Source organism: Diaporthe amygdali (genome assembly GCF_026229845.1).
Source record: "Diaporthe amygdali strain CAA958 chromosome Unknown NODE_7_length_1459731_cov_64_868725, whole genome shotgun sequence".
NCBI lineage: Eukaryota > Fungi > Ascomycota > Sordariomycetes > Diaporthales > Diaporthaceae > Diaporthe > Diaporthe amygdali.
Genome location: NW_026517027.1, coordinates 802,521 through 824,435, shown reverse-complemented (window position 1 = coordinate 824,435; position 21,915 = coordinate 802,521). Strand labels below are relative to the sequence as shown.

Here is a 21,915-nt window from a genome sequence, read left to right as displayed (position 1 = left end):
CGGTCGTGGTAATCTCGCCTGTAGAGTGCCCTCCCTCCGCACTGTCCCTGATCACTGAGCCTTCTTGGCGGTGATCCTCGTGCCCTGCAGACGAGAGCGTCTTCTTCGTCATGAGTTTTCCGATATATCGACGTAGATTAGTATAGGAGCAACTCTAGTCCTCCTCCGAGTCGCTATCGTCCTGGTCCACGAGGGCTCGGAATCGTCGGCTGGCCAGATCTTCCTCGAGCCCGCCTTCGCTCTCGGGGTCGAGGTAGCCCTCGCCTCCCATGAAGCTGAGAACAACAGGCAGGAAGATCAGAGCATGCGTAGCTGCGAAGACTACAAGTGCGACCCAGATACGGAAGTAGTAGATCTCGAAGATCTTGCTACGCGTGAAAGCCAGCACGGACACGCCCAGGATCTTCGTGACCGTGATGCCGGAGAATACGGAGCCACCGACATTGACGAGCGCAGTCCACGCACGCGCATCACGCCCTCGGAAGCGATTCTTAGCGCGCTCCATAAAGGTGCGCGAAGGGAACATGAATGCCCTCGCAATGTGGGCGCAGAACTCAACCGCAATACCAACACAGATGATCAGGTTGACCAGCGAGACAGCGTTGAGACTGACGTCAAACACAGCCATCGCGCCAATTATGTCCACAATAGTCATGACTACCGAGATAGCGACCGCCGCACCAGTGAGCGCTGAGCCCAGGAGGACGGAGGAGATGACGAAGATGATACCGATTGCAGCACAGAGGAGACCCGCCGTGAGGCCGACGATCGTAACGTACTGGTCAAAAAATATGTAAAAGACGCTATATGGGAACACTTCTGCGCCTGTCGAACGGCTAACGTCGCGGGCAATTCGCCTGGCGGAGGTGTAGGCATTGATGAAGTCATCTTGACTGCGCAGAGGGGAGTGCATCGTTCGGAAGTGGCTGGCCGGGATGGTCTCTTTATCCTCGTCGATGACAACGGCTGATCCATAGGATGCTTGGCCACCAAGCGGACAATCCTCAGTGGTTGGCGAGGAGAGGAATTTTTGAAGGTAGTGAAGGAACTCATCTCCTTCCGGCATTCCTGATAGTGTAATGTTCCAGGCCGGATCTCTGTTTTCAAAGCAGGCAGATCCTTTCTCGACACAGCACTCCTCGAATTGGGGGTTGAGCCAGAGGAAGAAGTCATCAACCCAGCTCGCTGCTGGGGATGAGATGTATGACACCTCAGTGCGCTTGCGCTCTTGCTCCAGGACGTTGGTGAGCGATAACGTGTCGCAAGTAGTGAACCTGGCGCAGATCTGTCTTTGATGCTTTCTTTTGGTCGCATCGACGTCCTTGGCCACGAAATAGACCGGGGGACCAGAGTCGAAATAATCGTAGAGGTCGTTGAAATACGGGATAAGATATGAATCATCAGGAATTGCTACTCTCTGATCAAGTCCCAGCTTGACTTCAGGGATGAGAGCCACACCTGCGGCGAAGAAGCCAAGGAAAATTGCGACAACGGCCACCTTCACCTTCTTGCCCAACAAAGTGGGCGCATAGTAACGAATTATGAACCGCTGCAGGAAGCCCTCTTCAGGCGCTTCGTACAACCGTGCGCCGAAATTGCCGTTGCTGCCGTTCAGATGGACTCTAGCCGCCTTGATAGTGATGCAGGGGATGCAGTCCATTCTCGAATCCTCGACCCGCTTCTGGTTGTACGAGAGTAGGGAGATGAAGAGTGTGACTTGCAAAAGGGCATTTATAAACACAGCACCTGCTGCATAGACGGCGAAGTTGCGAACAGCTGGCATGCCGACAAAGGCACCAAGTGCGAAAGATACCGTCTCGGTAATCGCAGAGAGAAGGATGGAAGGACCCATGCGCCCCAGAGCCTTGGCAACTCGCAATTCAACGTCGTCATCGGGGTTTCTGATGTTCACTCGTTCGAACTCATGGACAATGAGGAAAATATTGTCGACGCCGACGGCGAGCACGATGAATGGGATGACATCGACAATAATGAGCGTGGCCCTCAGGTTCGCCCAAGAGAAAAGACCGATAGATGCACTGATCGACATGAGGACGATAACAATACCAGCCACACCGAGAGAGAACTTGGACTCGACGATGCTGACGGCCGGGTTCCTGATCATATCCCTGAGGGACAGCGTCGTGGAGCCAAGGGCGATGGATGCATACAAGAACATGATAATGTAGCTGATCACAATGATCTTGGCGTCGGTGTTCGTGGTTTTGTTGAGCTCTTCCTCCAAGCTGATTTCCGTGGAGAAAGAGAGCCTTAGCCCCTTGGCAGCCGCCTCTTTCTGAACCTCAAGAAGGCGGTTCTTCAGAGCCTTCTCCCAATCCATAGCTCGAGCAAGCTCGGGTGTCCCTTCTGCAAAGTTGTTGACAACCCAAGTCACCGTCGTCGCAGGAGCGTCGGCCACGTCGTCGGTGTCGGAGTAGCCACCGAGGATCATGTTTGGTTCGAGAGGCTGACCGTAAGCCGGTCGGCATTCCGCGGGTGCTTGGGCACATTGACGTAACTTGTCTTTCCAGCCATCCTCGTCTATGAGGGCCGGCTCATTGTCGAAATATGCTGCAACCGACTGGACAACACAAGCAGACCCAGTTGGCTTGAAGCACACATCATTGAGCCTCATTCTATAGGTCTCACTCTCAAGCTGCGAGATGCTCTTCTCGACCTCGATCCACCAGAGCAAAGTCTCATAACTAAGGACCGGTCCTGGTCCCGAGCTGCGTGTGTCGTTGACAAGGAATACTTTCTCTGCTCGGTAGAATGGGCCGAAATGAGAGTCAAAGAATTCCTTCTCCTGAGCGGCAGCAGATGTCGGGGCGACCCATAACCTGGCGGGGTCTTTTTCAATCTCGAATCGGACCCAGCCAGCACTGAGGACAATGATAACAATGAGAGAGCTGAATATCGTAATAGCTGGGAAACGTGCTGCCCAGTGGCCAAGCTTGAAGAACGCGGTATCGCACCAAGTGTTAAGCCGGTAAGGCCTAGTAGGTCGATCGAGCATGGCGCCGTTCTGCACAAGTCGGCCCTCGTCGTCTTCGTCATCGCTGGCGTCGATTCCGCCCTGGAGCAGGGTTCTCTCCTCCTGAAGACGCGCAGCCCGCTTACGGTACCACACATGGCCAACGATAGCCACGACAAGTGTCAATAATAGGATGCTATAGACAAATATGGAGGCGAATGAGAGACATGGCAGCACGCCAACCTTGCAAAAGCCGGCCTCTTCGACCTGGGGTAATTCGGGGCACACTTTCGGGCAGTCAACGCATGCGCAGCGGAAATTGGGATCTTGGTCGTTGCACTTCTTGGGGATCATCGGTAGAGGATCCATCTTCGGCTCTTTGTACGATGTTGGAAAGTTGATCTGAAACGGCGAGCCGACCAGCTTCTCGTCGCCCAGGTACTTGAGGAGTTGCGTATAATTCTTCGCACCACCACCAATAAGTTTCATGGCTTCGCTGTTGCTGGGACCGAATTTGACATCCTTGCAGCTGTCGTAGAATCCTGTACCATAGTCGGCGGATATGAGCTGGTCAAGTTCTGTGACGAGGGTCTTGTCGTTTTTGGACATGGTGTCTGTGACATTTATGAAGAGCGACTGGTCGGGAGAGCATGTGAAGGTACAGAAGAGGTTGTAGAAGTTGTCCTTGCAGGCCGGGCATGACGATACGATGGTATTCGCTGTGGAAAGTTCGTCTTTGAGAGAGGTAACCTGGATACAAATCATGTCAGTAGGCTGGCTGGACGAGAGAATGCCATCGCATCAGGACGAAGGACCGACCTGTTCTGTGGTGCAGCAGACTGGGCCATCACTCCATTTGGGGCCACACAAATCTACCAGCTGCTTCCTCAGGTCCTCGTCGGGATCCTCGGCGAGACCGTTGTCGACACATGGAAGCTGTTTGCCGAAGAAACTCTTCTTTCCACAGTGGTCCCGGATGGCGCAGCGTCCTGCCTCGTGTTTCGGAGTGTACAACTCGTTTGCCAGGCCCAGGCCGGCAAGCAAAGCCAGGGCGGCGATTTTGGCCATGTTGACCAGGAGTGCCGCTGGGCGGCGGTGGGTAACGGCACAGTGCGGAGCGCAAGCGACAGACAATATCTCCAGCGCCTGGCGGATAGGTCGGTGGTGATAAGGATGAGGGAGCTCTTGGTGGTAGTTGACAAACGATGGCTGGTGTTGTGACGGGACGAAGCCGCGAGGTAGGGGAAGCTGATCCCTGTCTGTAGTTACACTCTAAGGGAGGCGATTGTCCTGCGTCATCATGCGGAACCGAGGCGCTCCACAGAACCTATCGCTACACCAAAATTTGGTCTGTGCGGATGTATCGCTTAACAGAAGCGCTCCCGTCACGCGTCCACTCATCAAACCATCACATGGACGATTCGAAGTCGAGCTTCAACCTCTTGTCTAGATACCAAATCATCTCCTGATCAGTTCTGCTGAGCTGTTTATTGACTTCTATTTGCTAGCCTCTTACGATATCCTATAAATATTCTCCTCCACAAGTTGAGCTTTCCCTGTCTGCGTTCCCTCTCTCTCTCTCTCTCTCTCTCTCTCTCTCTCTCTCTCTCTCTCTCTCTCTCTCTATCTCTGTGCACTGCACTGCTTTGTGTCGACTTCGAGGATCACATGCAGTATATCATGGCAGAAACAAATCCGAAAGACGCCACTCTGCGTCGTGCAGAGCGAACATTTTGGGCCGCAACATCCCACCCCACCTCTTTGAAAATCGCAGCCCAACTGAGGTGAAGATAGTGTACACTATGAAGACTGGGACAGAAAGCAACCACTGCATGTATACGGTCATCACCGACCACACCAGCAAAAGCACGAAGCCTCTCGTTATAGCTGTCGCTCTCCAAATATTGACACGGCTGAGCACAGTCTTCAGAAGAGTAGGATCGGCATCAGGACCACGTTGTCGATACCACACGCTCCAGTGGGGATAAAACCACCATTTGAAAAGCAGGCCGTCCTCGAGTATGAGAAAGCCCGCCAATGTGCTCACCCACAATGCCAAAGCCAAGCGGCCGAGTCGAGGCTCTATCATATTGAACCAGTGCAGCGCCAATGAAACGACGGCCAACATGTGAAGGTTGAAAGTGACCACGCAAAAATTTGGCAACCTCGGCTCACAGCCTATGCGTCGCGCAACACTCTCCATGAAGGCGTTGTAATCCACCAGCGTGTGAAGGTCCGGGCTCAAGAAGTAATACTCGCGCTCGGCAAGCTGATCATTCTGGGCCAAAGATGCATAATTCCCTGGGAGGCTCTTATCGTCGCGCAACAACAGTCCGATGTATCGCGCAAGCATCTCGGCCGCACATGGGATGCCTCCTTGATGCGGCCTCGCATAGCCTACGAAGAAGAGGCAATGACCTAGACCCGGCGGGAAACAATGTAGATACCAGTCTCGCGGGCTTCGCGAAACCGGCACTTTGATCCATGGGAAATCTGTGCGATACCCGTGGCAGAGGACAATGGCGTCAAACTCACGCTTCTCGACAGTGCCGTCGGCCAGAATGAATTCGCATACTTTATCACGTGTCTTGATTGTCGGAGACACTAACACCTCGATCTTTTTCTGGTGAAGAGCTTCGCACATCCTCTGGTTCTTGGTCACGTACGTGGCTTGGTCGTTCAAGAACGGAGCTGGCCGCGTACTTTCTAAGCACATCTGCGACAAGGTGGGGTTCAGAATGGTTTTCGTGCTCCAGAGAAGTCTCCGGAAAACACCATAGGCAAACGCGTTCTGTAAAGCACTCATCCGGTTTGTTGTTGCGGCCTCCAGGAAGGCGTTTGCCGGGAAGTCGCACGTCTTGTTCGCCTGCATCTGCTCCACCTCCGAGGCCTTGTTGAGGTATCGAGGGCCGATACAGGCTGGTCGTCGAAGCCACACAGTCACATGCGGCGACAGGTCGCCGAGCTCTGCTGAGACGTCGGCGCCGCTCTCACCACCACCAACCACCAGCACCCGCTGCTTCTCATTCTTGACTTGGTGCTTGAAAGTTTGGCTATATTCACTCGAGTGAAGAATTTGTCCAGTGAACTCAGAGAGGCCGTCCGGTGTTTGCTTAGGGGCTTGGTTTGCCCCCGTCGCGACGATGATGGCGTCTGCTTCTAAGCGTAGAATAGTAACCTCTCCTACCGATGGAGACCTCTGCTGGATCTCCAGTGACCAGCGCCTATCTTCCTTCAATTCCGCGCTGCAAACTTCTGAGTGATAGGTGATATGGTCATCTAGTCCAAAATGTCGGGCATAGTTCTTCAAATACTGGAAGTATGCATCCGCTGATGGGTAACAAAGTCTTTGCGGATCGGGGAAGTCAGAGAATGACATGGCCCAGTTCGAAATTGTGAGATGTAGATCCGGATAAGAGGCAGCGCTCGCAAAGACGCCGCCGAGGCTGGATGATCTTTCGAATGCTCGGACTTCATGCCCGGCTGCTATCATTTCCTTGACAGCCACGAGTCCACATGGACCAGCACCGATGACAACAATTCTTTTCTTCATTCTGTCAGTATACGAAGAAGTTCTCAAGGCTCAAGTGTCGATTTTTGCGCACATGGGAGTTTTAACGGCTTCAGCCCCTTACCTGTAGGTCGGATTCCGAAGATTACTATATTACATGCGCTAGTATGTAGAAGGTCTATTGAGATAGCACGTGAAGCCAAAGTTTTGATACTAGATCCAGAAGTTCCTGCATGATGTGGAATACTTTAGTAAAGATGTTGCCAATTACGGGATGATGCCGCCCTAGGGGCGGTCAACCCGTATCTCGCCTGATGGTGTGGGAGGAAGGACTCATCGCCCACCCAATCAGTAGACCTGGCCTCAACCAAAAACGACCAGTCGACTAATATCGTCACTTTGTGGCTGTTTGCATTTTGCCCAATTAGTTAAATAGGGGGCATTCGGCTATCAGCTGTGCGGTCACACAATGATCTGGCAGCCGGTACGTGCACGGAAGGATTGATATCCCATTCACCGATAGATGGGACTCTGAATCTGTGACCGCATGTTCAGATGTGCATTTTATTTCAAATGCGTCGACCTGAAGTCCGACCGGCCTGAACCTCAATAACTCACAATAGTGCCAAATTCCTCGGCAACGCAGTCATGGCGGCTCTCGAAATCATCAAGGACCTGCAGCAGCTTGCTGAACGAGAAGCACATGGAGAGAGCTCCGCCCTGGTTCACTCTCAGCTCCTCCAAGGTATTCAGAAGCTCCACGCCTCGATAACTACGCCAGTTGAAAAGCTATTTCGCATGCGCTTTGATATATGCCAGACAGTTTGCGTGCGATTAGCCCAAGAGCATGGGATACTACAAAGTCTTTCTAAAGATGGATGCGCGACTGTCGCGGAGTTAAGCGTGGCCACGGGGGTCGATGAGCTCTTGATAGGCAGGTTGGCCCTACACGTCCGGATGAGAAGGATGACTCACTAAGACGCTCGTTAGTACGAATTCTGAGACCCCTGGTCATCACAGGACTTGTGATGGAGCTTGGGCCACGACAATACAAAGCCAACCTGACGACTCGCTTCTTCGCAAGTCAAGGCATAGTAGGCGGTTGCAAATATTAGTAAATCAGAACAATTCCCGTAACTTTCGACCCCCAATCACCCGTCTGACTTCATGCCATAATAAAGTACCGACCTCATGGTGAGGACTGGGAGCCAGATGGGACCACTGGCCGCACAAGGCTCGATTCCAGACCCTTTCGAGGCAACCTTTGGCATGCCGCTCTTCGAATATTTTCAAGCAAACCATGAATACGGCCAAGCGTTCAACGACTTTATGAGGGTGCGCCAATCAAGATCTACAAGATGGTTCGATGTATACCCGGTACGAGCCAGGATGGAACAAGCCGGCGTGAAAGACTCAGGTGTGCTGCTCGTCGACGTCGGCGGAGGCCTGGGTCACTGGGCGCAGGAGTTCCGAAAGGCTGTTCCAGCCCAGGAGTACCATGGACGTGTGGTGGTTCAGGAGCAGCCGGACATAGTCGACAGGATAAATCTTGATGGGATTGAAGCTATGGCTTACGACTTCTTTACTCCACAGCCGATCGTGGGTGCACGATTCTACTTGTTCAAACAGGTAATCCATGACTGGGACGATGGAAAGGCAACTAAAATTCTAGAGCATGCGGCCGCCGCCATGGTGCAGGGACAGTCGACTCTCCTCATTGACGATTATGTGCTGCCAGAAGAGAAAGTAGGAATTCAGGCCGCTTGCATGGTGGGCTAGACCCCCCGGAAGATGACTGGGGTGTTCTTACTGACAAGCGACTTCAGGATATCGGCATGATGATGGCAAACGGTGGATGCGAGCGCACCGAGACGCAGTGGAAAAGCATAATCTCGGCTGCTGGACTGAAGATAGTACGGATATGGGTTCCCGGTGATAGCAAGGAGGGAAGCGAAGGCGTAATCGAATGTGAAACCTGATAGGTACACATCTACAGTATTGCTCATGAGAGATTACAGTCCATCTGTTATACTGAATGAACGAACCTCACATGGCTGGTTTTGCAACGCTGCGCTTTTCGTCTATGTTTGGCCTCGGTTTGCATTCCGTTTAACATCGCAGCCACAGCCCAAGGGTTGTAGGCACGACAACCAGCTGGGACTTAAAATTTCTGTGAAGACATTGCTTGAATTCATCAGCACGAATTTTCTGTAATCTTCTGGAATCGTTCATTAGGTGGAAACCTCAGCATTAACCTCGCTGATCTTCAGTCCAGCTCGACATTTGACTTGTTCCTCTATGGGGGCATTTTCTTCCTTCTCCATCACTCCCATTTCCTAGCTTGGTGCTCCGCTGTCTGGAAGCACGATACATCTCCTAAGGTATGTCTCTGGCTTTGAGCGCATGGGGAAAACGTCCTTCCAGGCGGCTGAGGCTTTCCTAAGCCGAGTTTGAGCTCAGAGTGAATTGCCTGCACCGCAACTCCGGCCACGTCGTCGTCGGAACAACGTATCCCCAGCATTGAATTGCCCCGTGGTGAATCATGCTTTAAGTGCAGCTGCTCAACATAAAAACCCTCAACACCCAAAGGCGGGCGACACATTCGACCTTCCACCACCACCACACCTACCACACTCCACGAGCAACCCACCATCAACCTCACCACCTCAACCCAACATCAACCTCCTTCCCTAATCATCTTCTCCTCTCTAATTGATCTTGACAGTCTTCCTTGTCCAAATTTCCTACAAAAAGTCACCCTCGTCCGTGCAACCAGTGAGGCAAGTCGCGACTCTCCTTCCTGGCCGTGGCGCGTTGACCTCCATCAACCCCACTCCAAATTTGGACGCAACCAGTCCACAGCCAACAAGCCTTTTCAAGATCTTGTCGACTTGACAAAATGGTCACACTTTTCACTCTGTACCACCCACGGTCAACTGTAAGCTACCTCCTAACACAGCTGAAAATGCCTCTGCCTGCTGCACCCCCTCAATCCCTCCTTCATCACATCCCACCCAGACCAACACTTTACACCTAAACGAAAACCTCCCTTCCAAACCAAAACAAAACACCGCACACAAACCAACATCTTACAGCGTCGCCCTCTGATACCCAAGAAACATTATCACGGTAAGAGCCCTCATCACAAACGCATCGAAATGGACCCCTTCGCACAGAATCACATTGAATAAACTTTTCCCCGTCTGTTACTTCAAAATGCTCATGGTGCCCTCCTTTCACTCACACCAGTCGTGTTTGTTTCAAGCTTTCCTTGACTTCCCTTCATCTGATTTCCTCGTTCTGCCCCACCTGCAAACCTTTTCCCTTTTCCATTTGCGACCTTTCCACTTTTGACCTCTTTCATTTGCGATGTTTGCCACAGCAACTTTTTCCACTTGTGTCCTTCCACTGTCAACAAAACAACCCACACACTTGGACTTCCCCTTCTACCACCACCATCTTTCCACCAATTGTCAACCTTCAGAAGTCTTCTTCTCTCACTGTCCACAAACAATCCCCAAACACCATTCTCAATCAAACCTCGTTTGCTCAATTCTAATTCAACTCCTCGCAGTCATAGACTGCCAGCGACAGTCCCAGCATCAGTTTCGAATGGCTCAAATTCCATTCTGGCCAAAGTCCAATCATCAAGACCATCACTTGTTCAACCTTCAACTTTTCAATCTGTAAGCAGTAACTGACTGGTATGTTTTCCCTGTCTTGACTTTTTACACCTTCAGCTTCCCACTTCCTCCTTGCTTCTCGTTCGTTTCTTACATCATCCCTCCTACCTGTCTCCCGCAGTAGCTTCTTGCACTACTTTCCCATACTCGTTTCCCACACTTCGCTACCACCTGTTTCTCGCCTGTCCCTCAATCATTTTGCACATTTTTCTTACACTTGTTGCGCAGTTTCACGTCAATCAAGCATCATGCAATATTTTCTTGCCGATGGTGCCTCCATTTTCGAGCGGGGCGAAAAGGAGAGCCTGCGGCATCACCTGCGTATGCTGTGGCACGGGGCAGACTACTTTCCCGTCTGCTTCATCTCCATCGATCTGGAGGGTCCTTTCAAACACATCACTGAGCTCGGTCTCGCATTTCAGCGAAAAAACCAGCCTCGCATGGGCCGACATTTGGTTGTGCAGAGCACACAACACGAGAAGTCCAGACCTCCTCTGCCTCTTGGTTTCGGAATGACATCCGAAACCATTGACGAGCCCGAGCAATTGGACTCCGTACTCACTGACTTCTTCAATCGCCGCTGGAAGGAGAATAAAATCGTTGTTCTGACAGGCTTCGATGTCAAAGCGGACCTGGTGAAGATTAAAAACAGCTGTGGCTAGGGGCCACCAATCGACACCCCCATCCTTGACTCCGCCACCATCTTCAAGACATTCACTGGAAGAAACAGGCATCCAACTCTAGGAAAGACCTTGGAATTATTTGGATACGATGGCCTTCCTTCAGCACCTTTCCACAACGCGGCGAATGATGCTTGGTATGCTCTAGAGCTCCTGTTTCGTGAGGCAGATCAGGCCTGGAAGCAGGTCATGCATCCTGACGGAGAAGACACCATCGACTGGATGGTGACACCTGGAGGACCACCCAATTCGCCTACCAGAGGCACAACTGCACAGCAGGCTTACGACCGTTGCCTCTCCATTCCTACCCTACCCTGTCCATCCATGGGCAAAGCATCTGCTCGCAACTTATCTGGACAAGCTCCACCGACCCCGCAAACACCTCAAGACGACAGCACAAGCCTTGGAAAGAACCGTCGCAAGATCCGCAAGAGAGTGAGGACTGAAACTTCCACTGATGACAACATGACCAACTCCACCTCGGCGGTGAATCCAACAGGCAGCAGCCCACCAGCCAAGAAGCGAAAAACGACACATGAGAGAAGCATCACTGAGGAGGAGCAAGGAGAGACCAATTGTGTGAAGGCAGATGAGCGCAATCACAACGATGAGGGTGGTCTGGCAGGCAAGGCAGAGGCGGAGGGGCAAGAGGACATGGTGGGGCAGGAGGAGGTCAAGGAAGTGCAAAAGGGTTCGGTAGAAGGAGAGTTGTCTGTCACCTCGGGTGCACCCTAGGCGTGTGCGGAGGGACTGTAGCTGGCTTAAGGGTTTGAGTCCTCCTTTGGAGTCGACTTGCCTGCTGGCGAAAGACCCTTACGGCGCTGTTGGGTGTCCCATGTGGGGAGGCAGGCATAGGCAATAGAGGTGTGACCCAGGCGTGCTCGGAGGGACCTGTGACTGGCTCAAGGGTTTGAGTCCTCCCTCTTGGGGAGTGATTTGCCTGCTGGCGAAAGACCCTTACGGCGTTGTTGGGTAGCCACCTTGGTGGAGGAGGCAGAGGATAAGAGGGTCAGGAAAGAGAAGGGGTGTGACTCGGGCGTGTACGGAGGGACTGTAGCTGGCTCAAGGGTTTGAGTCCTCCTTTGGAGTTGACTTGCCTGCTGGCGAAAGACCCTTACGGCGCCTTGGGTAGCCGCCTCAGGAAAGAAGGCAAGAGAACAAATGGAAATGGACCTCTGGATGTTTTCACCCGGGCGTGGACGGGGGGACCGGAGCTGGCTCAAGGGTTTGAGTCTTTCTCCTTCTAAGGGGACTGACTTGCCTGCTGGCGAAAGACCCCTACGGCGCTTTTGGGTTGGATCACCTATGAGGGACAATGGACAGACAGGATAGAATTTGGCGCAGCCCTCCGGGAGCGTGCGGCCCAGGCGTGCACGGGGGGACTGGAGCCAGCTCAAGGGTTTGAGCTCTCTCTTCTTCGGAGGGGCTTGCCTGCTGGCGAAGGACTCTTACGGCGCTGATGGAGCTGCTGCTTGGGGGACCGTTGCTTGAAGTGGTCGTGGCAATGGAGAAGTAAGCAGGGCAATACTGACTGGATGTCGTTGTTTTGTGAAAATGCTCCGATTACCGCCGACTGAAGTGCCTCGTGATGTGAACGACGCTTTCCTCGCCATCACGGCCTACATGAGCAAGACCAACGCGTAGCGACTTGGCTAACGTAGATGGAAGCACGTTTCTCTCGCTTTCTATTCCAAATACTGTAAAACTTCAAGTCTGTCCAAGTCGCCTTCTTTTTGAAGTGACACCGGTTTCAAATCCCGTATGCAATAAGCATTCCCAAATACTCCGACAATGCTGTCTTCTCCATGCCATATTTCAACAGAAATGCATGTGCAGATATCCCAATTCTACACCAGACACCATATGAGCGCCGACATCAACTTCGTCCTGACACCTCACCACCCTCCCTCCCTACACCTTCCCCGTGACGACAAACTGCCCCGTCTCAGTCCTGACCCTCCACCCAGCCCGCTTCAGCGCGGCGCCGACGTCCTGGCGCAGGCGCGACACGCCCTTGGAGCTGTGATTGCCCAGGCCCGTGACGACGGTGAAGCCCTCGTCGCGGGCCCTGCGGGCCCTGTCCTCGCCGAGCCCGGCCCACCAGGCCTGCGTGCGCTCGAGCGCCATGCGCACGCCGTCGGCGACCGGGACCCCGTGCAGGTCGATGTGGCCCGCCGACGAGTTCTCGTCGACCAGCGCCTCGTAGCTCGCGCTCTGCGCCGCCCGCGACCGGTCCAGCTGCTCCCGCGCCCGCTCCGCCAGCACCCCCGCCACCGGCCGGAACAGCGCGTCCGACTTGCCGCGCCGGTAGGCGGCGTTCGCGGCGCTGAAGGACTGGGACGTCAAAGCGCGTGCGGCGGCGGCGTCGCTTGCCAGCTCGCTGTATGTCTTGCGTGGCTTGGCGGACTGCACCGTCTGCCATTCGGTGGTGGACTTGGTGGCCGGGGTGTTGGGAGCGGAGGTTGAAGCGCTGGATGATGGCATCAACCGTGGAAGCGAGCTCCGCCGAGTGAGAGGGCGAGACGCGGTCAAAGCCGGTGAGACCGGGCTGCTGGCTGCTTTGTCCTCTGCGTCCAGGTCTAGCGGCTTCAGGCGGTACCCGACGTCGAGCCTGGCCTTTCCGGCCTTCTCCTTGGGCATTTCTACTCCGGAGCGACCTATTGGAAGTCAGCTGATTGTACAGGCAAATCAATGAGGATCTGGACTAGAGAAATCAAACCGTTGACAAGGTCCACAAAGAGGAAGGCCTTGATCAACTTGACGGAAAACTAAGATTCTATTCTTGCCTTTCTTGTAACCGACGTGGTCGTCTTGGCGGAAAGCTCCCTCGATGCCCTTTGGCCGCAGACCATTTTCTTCCAGGAACTGGGTGCTGAGGAGCTCCTCACAAGCCTTTGTGAAGTCCCCATCGGCTTTTCTCAGGCAGAATTTGATGTCCATGTCCTTGAGAAGCGGGAACATGGTCTTCAGCTCGGCAATCTTGCCATCCTCATCCAGGGCCAGGACATCAACGTCCTGGGGGAGGTCCAGCAACTCGAACTGCTCGGATAGGGTGTCGCTGAAATCGGTCCTGGACGAGACGTCGGTACAGGGCTTGGAGCCCGAAGTGGAATGCGAGGAGTTGGTGTTGGCATTTCCCCCGAGTGCTGCGAGGTCATCGATCTGGCCATCTCCCCCACCGGCAATGAAGCGAGACGCCTCCTCGGCCTCTGCATCCTGGGAGAGGCCTTGGAGGATGCCACGGGCCTCGTCGAACTGCAGGGTCAGGTCAAAGTCACCGACAATAGCAATGATTAGGGACTCATCGAGTGCGGAGCGAAACTCGTCCTAAAAGGGTATTAGTTGAGCTTCATATGTGCAACATGAGCAAGACAACTTACAATGAGGTTGCCCATCAACGAGGCCGCATCAGGGACTGGGTCATTGTCTCCCATCCTCCCACCCCTGATGTCTGGTTGGTGCTCAAAACGGAAGCGAAAGATACAGATGCAGGCCTTGAATGGGTGCAGGTGGGTGGAGACAGTGTTTCATTTCTGTTTGTGGGCCAGCTCATGTCCTTGCGGTGGTGCTATCTTATTATAATCAACGGCTCGTGGTCATGGTGTTTTGGCGGTCATGCGGGTGCGTCAACGGCGAAAGTGATGATTCAATTTTGAGGACGGCTCACTGCCGGGCGCACAGAGCCTGATCAAGTTTAGCGCGGTATGATCATTTAGGTGCTGGTCTTGCTGGGCCTTTTTGGCCATTTTTGGCCCTGGCTGGTTGTCTGAGCTCTTTTCAAATTGATGCATGATGTAGAACTTGTCGTCAGCTCGCGTCCGTATCACTAGGACTCATTCACTTCAGCCTGCCTGATCAGTCACAATAATCAACGGATATTTAGGATCTAGTCCTCAGAGATTCGGGACAGCGACTAAAATGCCAAGAGTCCGAACCTCGGGAGGCATGCGAGCCTCAACCAAGCATTGCTGCCATGGGCCGGGAGACCCCAACCTGCATCCGGCCTACGTGGCAGCCGGTACGGGTTTAAGCTCTACAGCTCCTCCACACCATATACCTAGATTACGAGAGACCTGCTCAAGCATTTCAAGCCAGCTGGGCGGTTCTGGTTGTTCCGGGCGGCAGTGCTTACTGCGTAGATGGGTGCCGATCCAGATATGGCCAAGGTGCAGAGTACTGTACTCCACCTTGAGATTGTGTTGGAGCCTGAATCTCGTGATGCTCACAGGTACTGGCACCATGGCCATGCGAGCCCAGCACGCAAGATCACACCAATTTGGGGCTGTACTTTATTTACTTCCGTGCCTGCCCATGCCTGCCCATGCCTTCCATGCACCGAAGCGGTCAGGATAGGCTTAGAATGAGTTTGCAGGCCAGCAGCAGGATGAACGTTCATCGCTGACTGACGCGGTCTTACTGCCAGGGCCGGGCAGATCCAGCCGTGCCCAGCGCCGCGGGGACCGTCCAGAACCGGCCACCTCCAGCCCATCTTGGTGCAGAGACCGGGGCGCCTTAGCCAACGGGACCCCGCGGACGTCACCAAGATCTACACAGCACCCTTGCTCTCCGTCTGTGATGTGTGGGATCCACCCAGACGACTTGTCCGAAGCTCCCGAAGGCGACGCTGCCTGTGCCTTATGTCACTTTGTTGTGGTAACGGACACGAAGGAATAGCACATAATGAAACGCATTGCTAGACTATATGATCTGACCTGCAGCCCGTGGCTGTTATGGAACGGCTCTCGTTGGTCGAGGTCTACAACATTCAAGTGCCTCAACTGACTCTGCTTCGGCCTGCTGACACCTGGTGCTGCTGCCGTAACTCACCACATCAACATCACCACTAACATCACCAGACCATCACCGTCATCAGTCCTGCAGGTGCCAGCACGCAGGCCCTTGACTCGTTGGGCGCTACACTGCATCTCAAGTAAACAGGTTCACAGGTGCAGGCTGCAGACCTCCAGCGAGGACAAGGACAAGGCTTCCTCCTCGTCTGCGGGATCCAATCTCACGGGTTCTCATTCGTATTATTGGAGCTGAACAGCCTCGCCTTGACAGGGAAGCCGTCCGTTTGGTGGCACTTAGCATCGAGTTCCCTGCCTGCAGCAACTTGCCAGCCCGACAGACATTCCAGAAAACCCTCCTCCGGACGTGGTCGATCGGCCCCGAACCGCCATCAAGCCTGCACGCCGCAACAAGGACACTCCCGCGATAGTCCTATAAGCCGAGCTGGCCGCTGCCGTTCTAGCCTGTGCACATTTATGCGTTCAGCCTTCCCGGCTTGTGATACGGGCAGCTGCTAGGCTCAAGGTGGACTACACGGGTTCTCACTATTTACGACTCGGCCCTAGTTCTGTTTCAGAAGCCCTCACACCCACGGATTTGCGCATTGAAGGGAGCTCCCTGAGCTCCGTCGCCTCTCGCCGCTGGCAGCTCCTGGATGCTTGCATAAAGATCCGCCTCCCCTGGTGCCTGAGCACCTACCAATAATCCCATTCTACAAAAATCCCATCTCTGCCCTCTCTTTTTATTTGTTTACTAGCGGTTCGCGTCGTGCCGTTATTGAGTCTCTCGTTTGGGTACGCCGAGAGACATCCACGGCGTCAGCAGAAGACTGGCTAGCTAGCAACCAGCCTGGGAGTAGGGCACGATGGCGACCGACAACAAATACCCATTTTGGGGCTACCCGGCACCTATCAAGGGGTAAGTGAGAGCCGCCAACCTGACGGTTCATGGCAGACAGTCTCACGTCATCGAGGAGTCTCGGTTTCCCAGAAACTTTGCGAATGGAACAGGCAAGCTAACAGGACCCAGGCCGGAGACTGCATACAAGGGCGAGCGAAAGTCGAACCCTGCTATGCGAGGATGGATTTTGATGCCAGCAGCATACCTGCTCGAGCAGATTCGTCCTCTCAGGGAGATGATCTGGTCAAATGCCGGCTTCTCGTCGCTGCGCAAGCTCCGCGAGAAAATCGAGGATTATGAGCCTCTCCACGATCCCACAGTTGTGCCTCTCGACCACAGGCTTCTCTTCGCGGTCAATGGCAATGGGGGCCCCCACATCAATGGCAATGGCAATGGCAATGGACATGTGAACGGTGTGACGCCAAGACCGGGCTCGTCGGCCTCAGCGGAACTACCATCTCACACGGACTCGTCTCCTCACACTATCTCACTTACCAGCTACTACTCGACGAAAACTTATCGCGACCTGTACCTGAAGGGTGATCTTACGCCTACTGACGTCGCAAAAGCCATACTACCACTCATTCGACGAGACATTGAGCCCAAGGGCTCCCACCATCTCATCTTCTTCGACAGCAAGGCCGAGCTCGTCCTCAATGTAGCCGAGGAGTCAACCCAGCGTTACCGCGAGAACCGTTCTCTGGGACCGCTCGACGGCGTGCCGTGCGCTATCAAAGATGAGTACGACCTTGACGGGTACAAGTGTTGCCTGGGCTCTTTGAATGACTACACCGCGGAAATCGTCGACGAGAACGATAGCATCACTTCCTGGTGTGTCAAGAAGCTACTCGAGGCGGGAGCCGTCATCGTCGGGAAGACCAGCATGGTCGAGTTTGGGCTGGACACACCTGGCAACAACCCCAACTACGGAACACCGCGGAACCCTTTCAATGAGGACTACTACACCGGCGGGTCATCCTCGGGCACAGCCGCGGCCATCGGGTCGGGGCTGATCCCGATAGGGCTGGGTAGCGACGGCGGCGGCAGCATCCGGATCCCGTCGGGCTTCTGTAACATCTTCGGGCTTAAGCCCACGCACGCACGGGTCTCGTTCTGGCCGAGCGCGAACCACTCCAACACGTGTGCCGTCAATGGACCCATGGCCGCGGACATGGAGTCGCTAGCCACGCTCTTCGAGGTCATCGGCCAGCCGCACCCGGACTCGCCCTTTGCTTTCCCCAGCGTCCCGAGACTGCCCCCGGCGGCCAAGATGCTCGAACAGACGCCCGGCAGGCCCAAGACCCTGGGAATTTGCCGTGCCTGGTTCAACGACTGCGCGCCCGCGGTCAGGGAACTGTGTGAGGGGATGGTGGATACCCTGGTGGCTAAGCACGGCTACAAGGTGGTTGACATACAGATTCCGTTCTTGGCGGAGGGCCAGTTCGCACACGCCATGACGGTCTTGACGGACGCATCTACGTTGTTGCCCAAGTATGACAACCTGACATATGCGAACCGGTAAGCTGTTTTCCCCCCATGCAGCCAGCAAATTGGTCCCCTGCTGCTCTGTGCCTGGCTTCAAACCATGCGAAACAAACACACTGACGCAAATTTCCCCACAGAATTCTCCTAGCCCTGGGACGCACAACCCCAGCGACAGACTACCTCCTCGCGCAGAAACTCCGCCGCTGCCTGATGACGCACCTGTCGTGGCTGTGGCGGCAACACCCGGGCATGCTGATCATCACGCCGACGACGGCCTGCGCGGGGTGGCGCATCCGGGACGGCAAGACGAGCAGCAGCGGCGAGCTCAGGGTCGGCATCTCGGACGGCGACAAGACCATCGAGACGATGCGGTACGTGTGGCTGGGCAACTTCTGCGGCCTGCCCTCCATCAACGTCCCCGCTGGCTACGCGAGCCCCGACGCCGGCGGCAAGGGCGAGAGGGTCGCCGAGAAGGGTACCGTCGGAAAGGTTCCCGTCGGCTTCATGGCCACGGGCGAGTGGGCGTCTGAGGAGAGCCTGATTGAGTTTGGCGTTGAGGCCGAGCGGGCTGGTGCCGAGTGGCGGGAGAGGCCTAGGGGGTGGGTTGATATTGTTGAGTTGGCTAAGAAGGAGAGGAGCACGGAATAATTGGGGACATGGGCATGAAAAGACTGCGATGTTCATCTGTGTTGGGCGGTTGAAGATATCCTGTTCCTTCTGTTGTCTTGTTGTAAAAAGAAGGCCATTCCTTTACAGATACCATGGGGTTTAGACGATGGGCATCGGTGGAAAGATGTGGCTGCGTTTTACATATACCACGATCCTTCCTCCGCTGATCACGAGCATGATCAAGGAGTTGCAAATTAGACAGAGGGTGCATTTGTGCATCAATGCTATTCAATTATTTCGGCATGAGCTGCGACCCTTGTCCCTACACGTATGCAAAAATATAACGCTTTCAGCTCACGACAATAGTGTGCTCACCACCCTCCACACCCTCAACAACAACCGTATCGAACACGACACCGGTCTTCCTGAACCACTCCACCTCCACCTCCTCCCCGTCCACCGCCACGTTGGGCTTGCTCCCCTGCTCCACAACAGGCAACACGAGCCTCCCCGCCGTCCCAATAGGCGTGCTGACACTAGCATTATATCCGGCGCCCTCCTCCGCCACGTCCCAACGAGCCTGAAACTTACCAAGGCTCGTCATGAACCCGCCCTCCGCAAACTCCAACCCGCCAAACTGCGGCGCGAACAACCACGCACTACCCACTGGCGCCGTGACGCTCAGCCCCAGCACAAACTCAGTCAGCGCGCTGGTCGGGCCAGAAGACCATCCGTGCGCGTGCGAGACATAGCTGAAGTCATTCCCGTACCCACGGCTCCAGCGGTATCCAAACGTCCCGTTGACGAGGTACCCCTCGACGACGGTGCTCTGGGACCCGTTCTCGTTGCCGAGGTACCAGCCCCAGCTGGTGCGCACGAGGTCGAGCGCGCGCGCCGTCTCGCCCGCCGCCAGGTGCGCCTGGATCTCGAACGACGATATGAACGGGCTGATGTTGCCCGGCAGCTCGGGCGCCTCGGCGCCCAGCGGCGTCCAGTTGTCGGTCAGGCGCGTCGAGATGGAGCGCGCCGTGCCCGTGTCGCTGCCCACTACCCCGAAGAGCACCGCCATTGCGTTGGCGTCCTGCGGGTGGAGGGTTGTGGCCGTCGCGTTGTCCCGGAACGCGCCGTAGCTGCCGTCGAAGCAGTGCGCCAGCGTGGCGTTCTGCAGCGCCGCGGCGCGCTGGGTCCACAGGGATGAGAGGTCGGTTGTGTTGCTGCTGCCTCCTGCTTGCCAGGTGGCGAGGTCCGCGCCCGTGGTGAGCGTGCGGTAGAGGATCATCTGGGCCGAGGACATGTTGAAGCCCGTCTGCCAGCGGGCCCAGTCGCGCGTGCCCGTGACGTTGAGCAGGCCGGATGCTGGCTGCACCTTGGCGTAGATGTAGTCCATGGCGGCGAGGTAGCCGGCCCAGTTCTGCGCGAGGAAGGCTGTGTCGTTGGTGTACAGCACGTAGTTGTACGTCCCGATCATGGTCCACATGTGGTACGTGTCGCTGCCCTGCTGCAGCAGCGGCGGGCCCGCCTCGGGGAACGAGCCGTCCTTGTTCTGGTAATTGTACATCACCTGTAGTGCGTTCCTCACGCTGTCAAGGTCGCCCACGCTGACGAAGGTAGATGGTACTGCGATCCCCATGTCGCCTGGCCACACTGCGCGGTCGCGCTTTGCGCCGTCGACGATGATGGTGTCACCTGGGCCCAGGGTGCCGTTGTTGACCCAGCTTGTGTTGACGAAGGGCACCCATCGGCCAGTATTGACCGGCACCGCGTTCGTCTGGAGGGTGTACGCTCCGCTGTACCAGATCTTGTTGAGGAGCGAGTCCGAGCTGTGGAAGTAGCCCTGGTATGCCCTGAGGTTGGACCACGTGGGCTGGAAGCCGATCTCAAGCTCGATGGAGGATATGTCTACTGACGCAGACTCAGAGATCAGGAAGAGCGTAAGGTAGCGGAATCCTCCACGCAGCTTCTCGTCGGGCATGGTGTAAGTGACCGTCTCTGTGCTGGTGAAGTTGGAGTACAGGGCTCCGTCCGGTCCAACAAACTTGCCATTGGAAGAGTCGGACCACTCTCCTATCCAATTCTTCGCTTCCGTAAAGGCCAGTCCAACAGCACCAGTGCTACCCCCTGAAGGAGTGTACTTGAGCGTCACGATGCCGCCAACCTCCTTGCCAAAGTCGAAGACGAGTTTGGACCCATTGGTGGCCAAGTGGGCTGACCCGTTCCACGATGCGATGATGCTTCCGTCGGCGGCCGACAACACGGACCTGGGAGAGACGGTACGTGATTCTGGCGCGAAGTTGTTGGCGTCCCATTCTCCCGGAAACGCAGCTTCGGAGATGGTGCTGCAGGTGGTGTCCCTCCAGCACGACTGGCCGAGAGCAGTGGAGGCCAGGAGGCCAAAGAGCATGGTCAGGGCCTTCATCTTGGAGTACCGACAGCCATGGGCGTAGGAGATGACACCCTGAGGCAGTTTCGGTTCCTCTCCATGTTGTTATAACGCACTTGTCAACCTCCAAATTGGCACCAGTCCCCTGGCAGCCAATTTTGGCGCTGATTTTCGCGTTGCTCGGTGCATTTTGGGGACCGAGTCGAGGTTAAAATCCCGGAATTAAATGGTGCTCGTCATAGCTACTGCGCCGTGGTTGACAAGGGGAGTAAAATGAGGAGTCTCTAGACGGTCGTCGGGTAAGTGGCAAGCTTGGAGAAGCTGGGGAAGACCCCTGAACTGCGCGGGGAGTTTGTCAGGCTGGGGTACACTCTCGCTCCAATTGTGCCGAGACTGAGCACTGGCCTAGTGGACATTCTTAGACGAAGGTGAGATTGTCCCCGACTTCTACAGGATTTCTTAGTACTGATCCGAGTAGGGAATGAAATCAATGGGTTTGTCTATGGATGACTGGCCCACTATTTTGTCTACGCAATGGCTCTCTTGTTGTTTGAATCCTTTTGAACACCCAGTAGGCGGCATGGTAGGCGACGTTAAATTAGACAGCCATTTGTTCGCATCTCGACCAGGTGCAAACTTTACAGTCAAGGTCTGTCGATCATACAGAGCAATTTCGTGCATTGGATCTCGAGGTCAAGCATCGGCTAAGCTTCGGGCATGTCCGAGCACTTGGGGATCTTCCTTTGTGACCATCACAAGATCTCACGGTACACTCATACCTCTGTCAACTGGATTGACAGGCGGGTCATGTAGTGTGTGTGTGTATCTCGTGAAGTCGCTGCTTGGAATTTCCTAGAGTGCATCAGGTACATGAAGAGAAGTGGCATAAGGCCAGAAAGTAACTC

General features: G+C 55.0%; 7 protein-coding genes across 7 annotated transcripts; 3 read left to right on the top strand and 4 right to left on the bottom strand.

The window, feature by feature from the left end:
• Window positions 1-154: 154 nt before the first annotated feature.
• Window positions 155-4,042, bottom strand: J7T55_013889 (uncharacterized protein; the record flags this gene model as incomplete). Its single annotated transcript, XM_053140806.1, has 2 exons — window positions 155-3,724; window positions 3,794-4,042. The coding sequence occupies 2 exons, from the start codon at window positions 4,040-4,042 to the stop codon at window positions 155-157; spliced, it is 3,819 nt and encodes a 1,272-aa protein (XP_052996226.1).
• Window positions 4,043-4,652: 610 nt separating this feature from the next.
• J7T55_013888 (uncharacterized protein) lies at window positions 4,653-6,527 on the bottom strand (the record flags this gene model as incomplete). The annotated part of the gene is made up of 1 exon (XM_053140805.1): window positions 4,653-6,527. The coding sequence occupies one exon, from the start codon at window positions 6,525-6,527 to the stop codon at window positions 4,653-4,655; it is 1,875 nt and encodes a 624-aa protein (XP_052996225.1).
• A 606-nt stretch (window positions 6,528-7,133) lies between these two features.
• On the top strand, window positions 7,134-8,464 carry J7T55_013887 (uncharacterized protein; the record flags this gene model as incomplete). Its single annotated transcript, XM_053140804.1, has 4 exons — window positions 7,134-7,230; window positions 7,476-7,599; window positions 7,667-8,231; window positions 8,312-8,464. 4 exons carry the CDS (start codon window positions 7,134-7,136, stop codon window positions 8,462-8,464), a joined length of 939 nt encoding a protein of 312 aa, XP_052996224.1.
• Window positions 8,465-10,416: 1,952 nt separating this feature from the next.
• J7T55_013886 (uncharacterized protein) lies at window positions 10,417-11,583 on the top strand (the record flags this gene model as incomplete). The annotated part of the gene is made up of 2 exons (XM_053140803.1): window positions 10,417-10,722; window positions 10,831-11,583. 2 exons carry the CDS (start codon window positions 10,417-10,419, stop codon window positions 11,581-11,583), a joined length of 1,059 nt encoding a protein of 352 aa, XP_052996223.1.
• Window positions 11,584-12,759: 1,176 nt separating this feature from the next.
• J7T55_013885 (uncharacterized protein) lies at window positions 12,760-14,282 on the bottom strand (the record flags this gene model as incomplete). The annotated part of the gene is made up of 3 exons (XM_053140802.1): window positions 12,760-13,505; window positions 13,698-14,175; window positions 14,229-14,282. 3 exons carry the CDS (start codon window positions 14,280-14,282, stop codon window positions 12,760-12,762), a joined length of 1,278 nt encoding a protein of 425 aa, XP_052996222.1.
• A 2,219-nt stretch (window positions 14,283-16,501) lies between these two features.
• On the top strand, window positions 16,502-18,669 carry J7T55_013884 (glutamyl-trna amidotransferase subunit a; the record flags this gene model as incomplete). The annotated part of the gene is made up of 3 exons (XM_053140801.1): window positions 16,502-16,554; window positions 16,666-18,054; window positions 18,159-18,669. The coding sequence occupies 3 exons, from the start codon at window positions 16,502-16,504 to the stop codon at window positions 18,667-18,669; spliced, it is 1,953 nt and encodes a 650-aa protein (XP_052996221.1).
• Window positions 18,670-18,979: 310 nt separating this feature from the next.
• J7T55_013883 (bacterial alpha-l-rhamnosidase domain protein) lies at window positions 18,980-21,046 on the bottom strand (the record flags this gene model as incomplete). The annotated part of the gene is made up of 1 exon (XM_053140800.1): window positions 18,980-21,046. One exon carries the CDS (start codon window positions 21,044-21,046, stop codon window positions 18,980-18,982), a length of 2,067 nt encoding a protein of 688 aa, XP_052996220.1.
• Window positions 21,047-21,915: the final 869 nt, after the last annotated feature.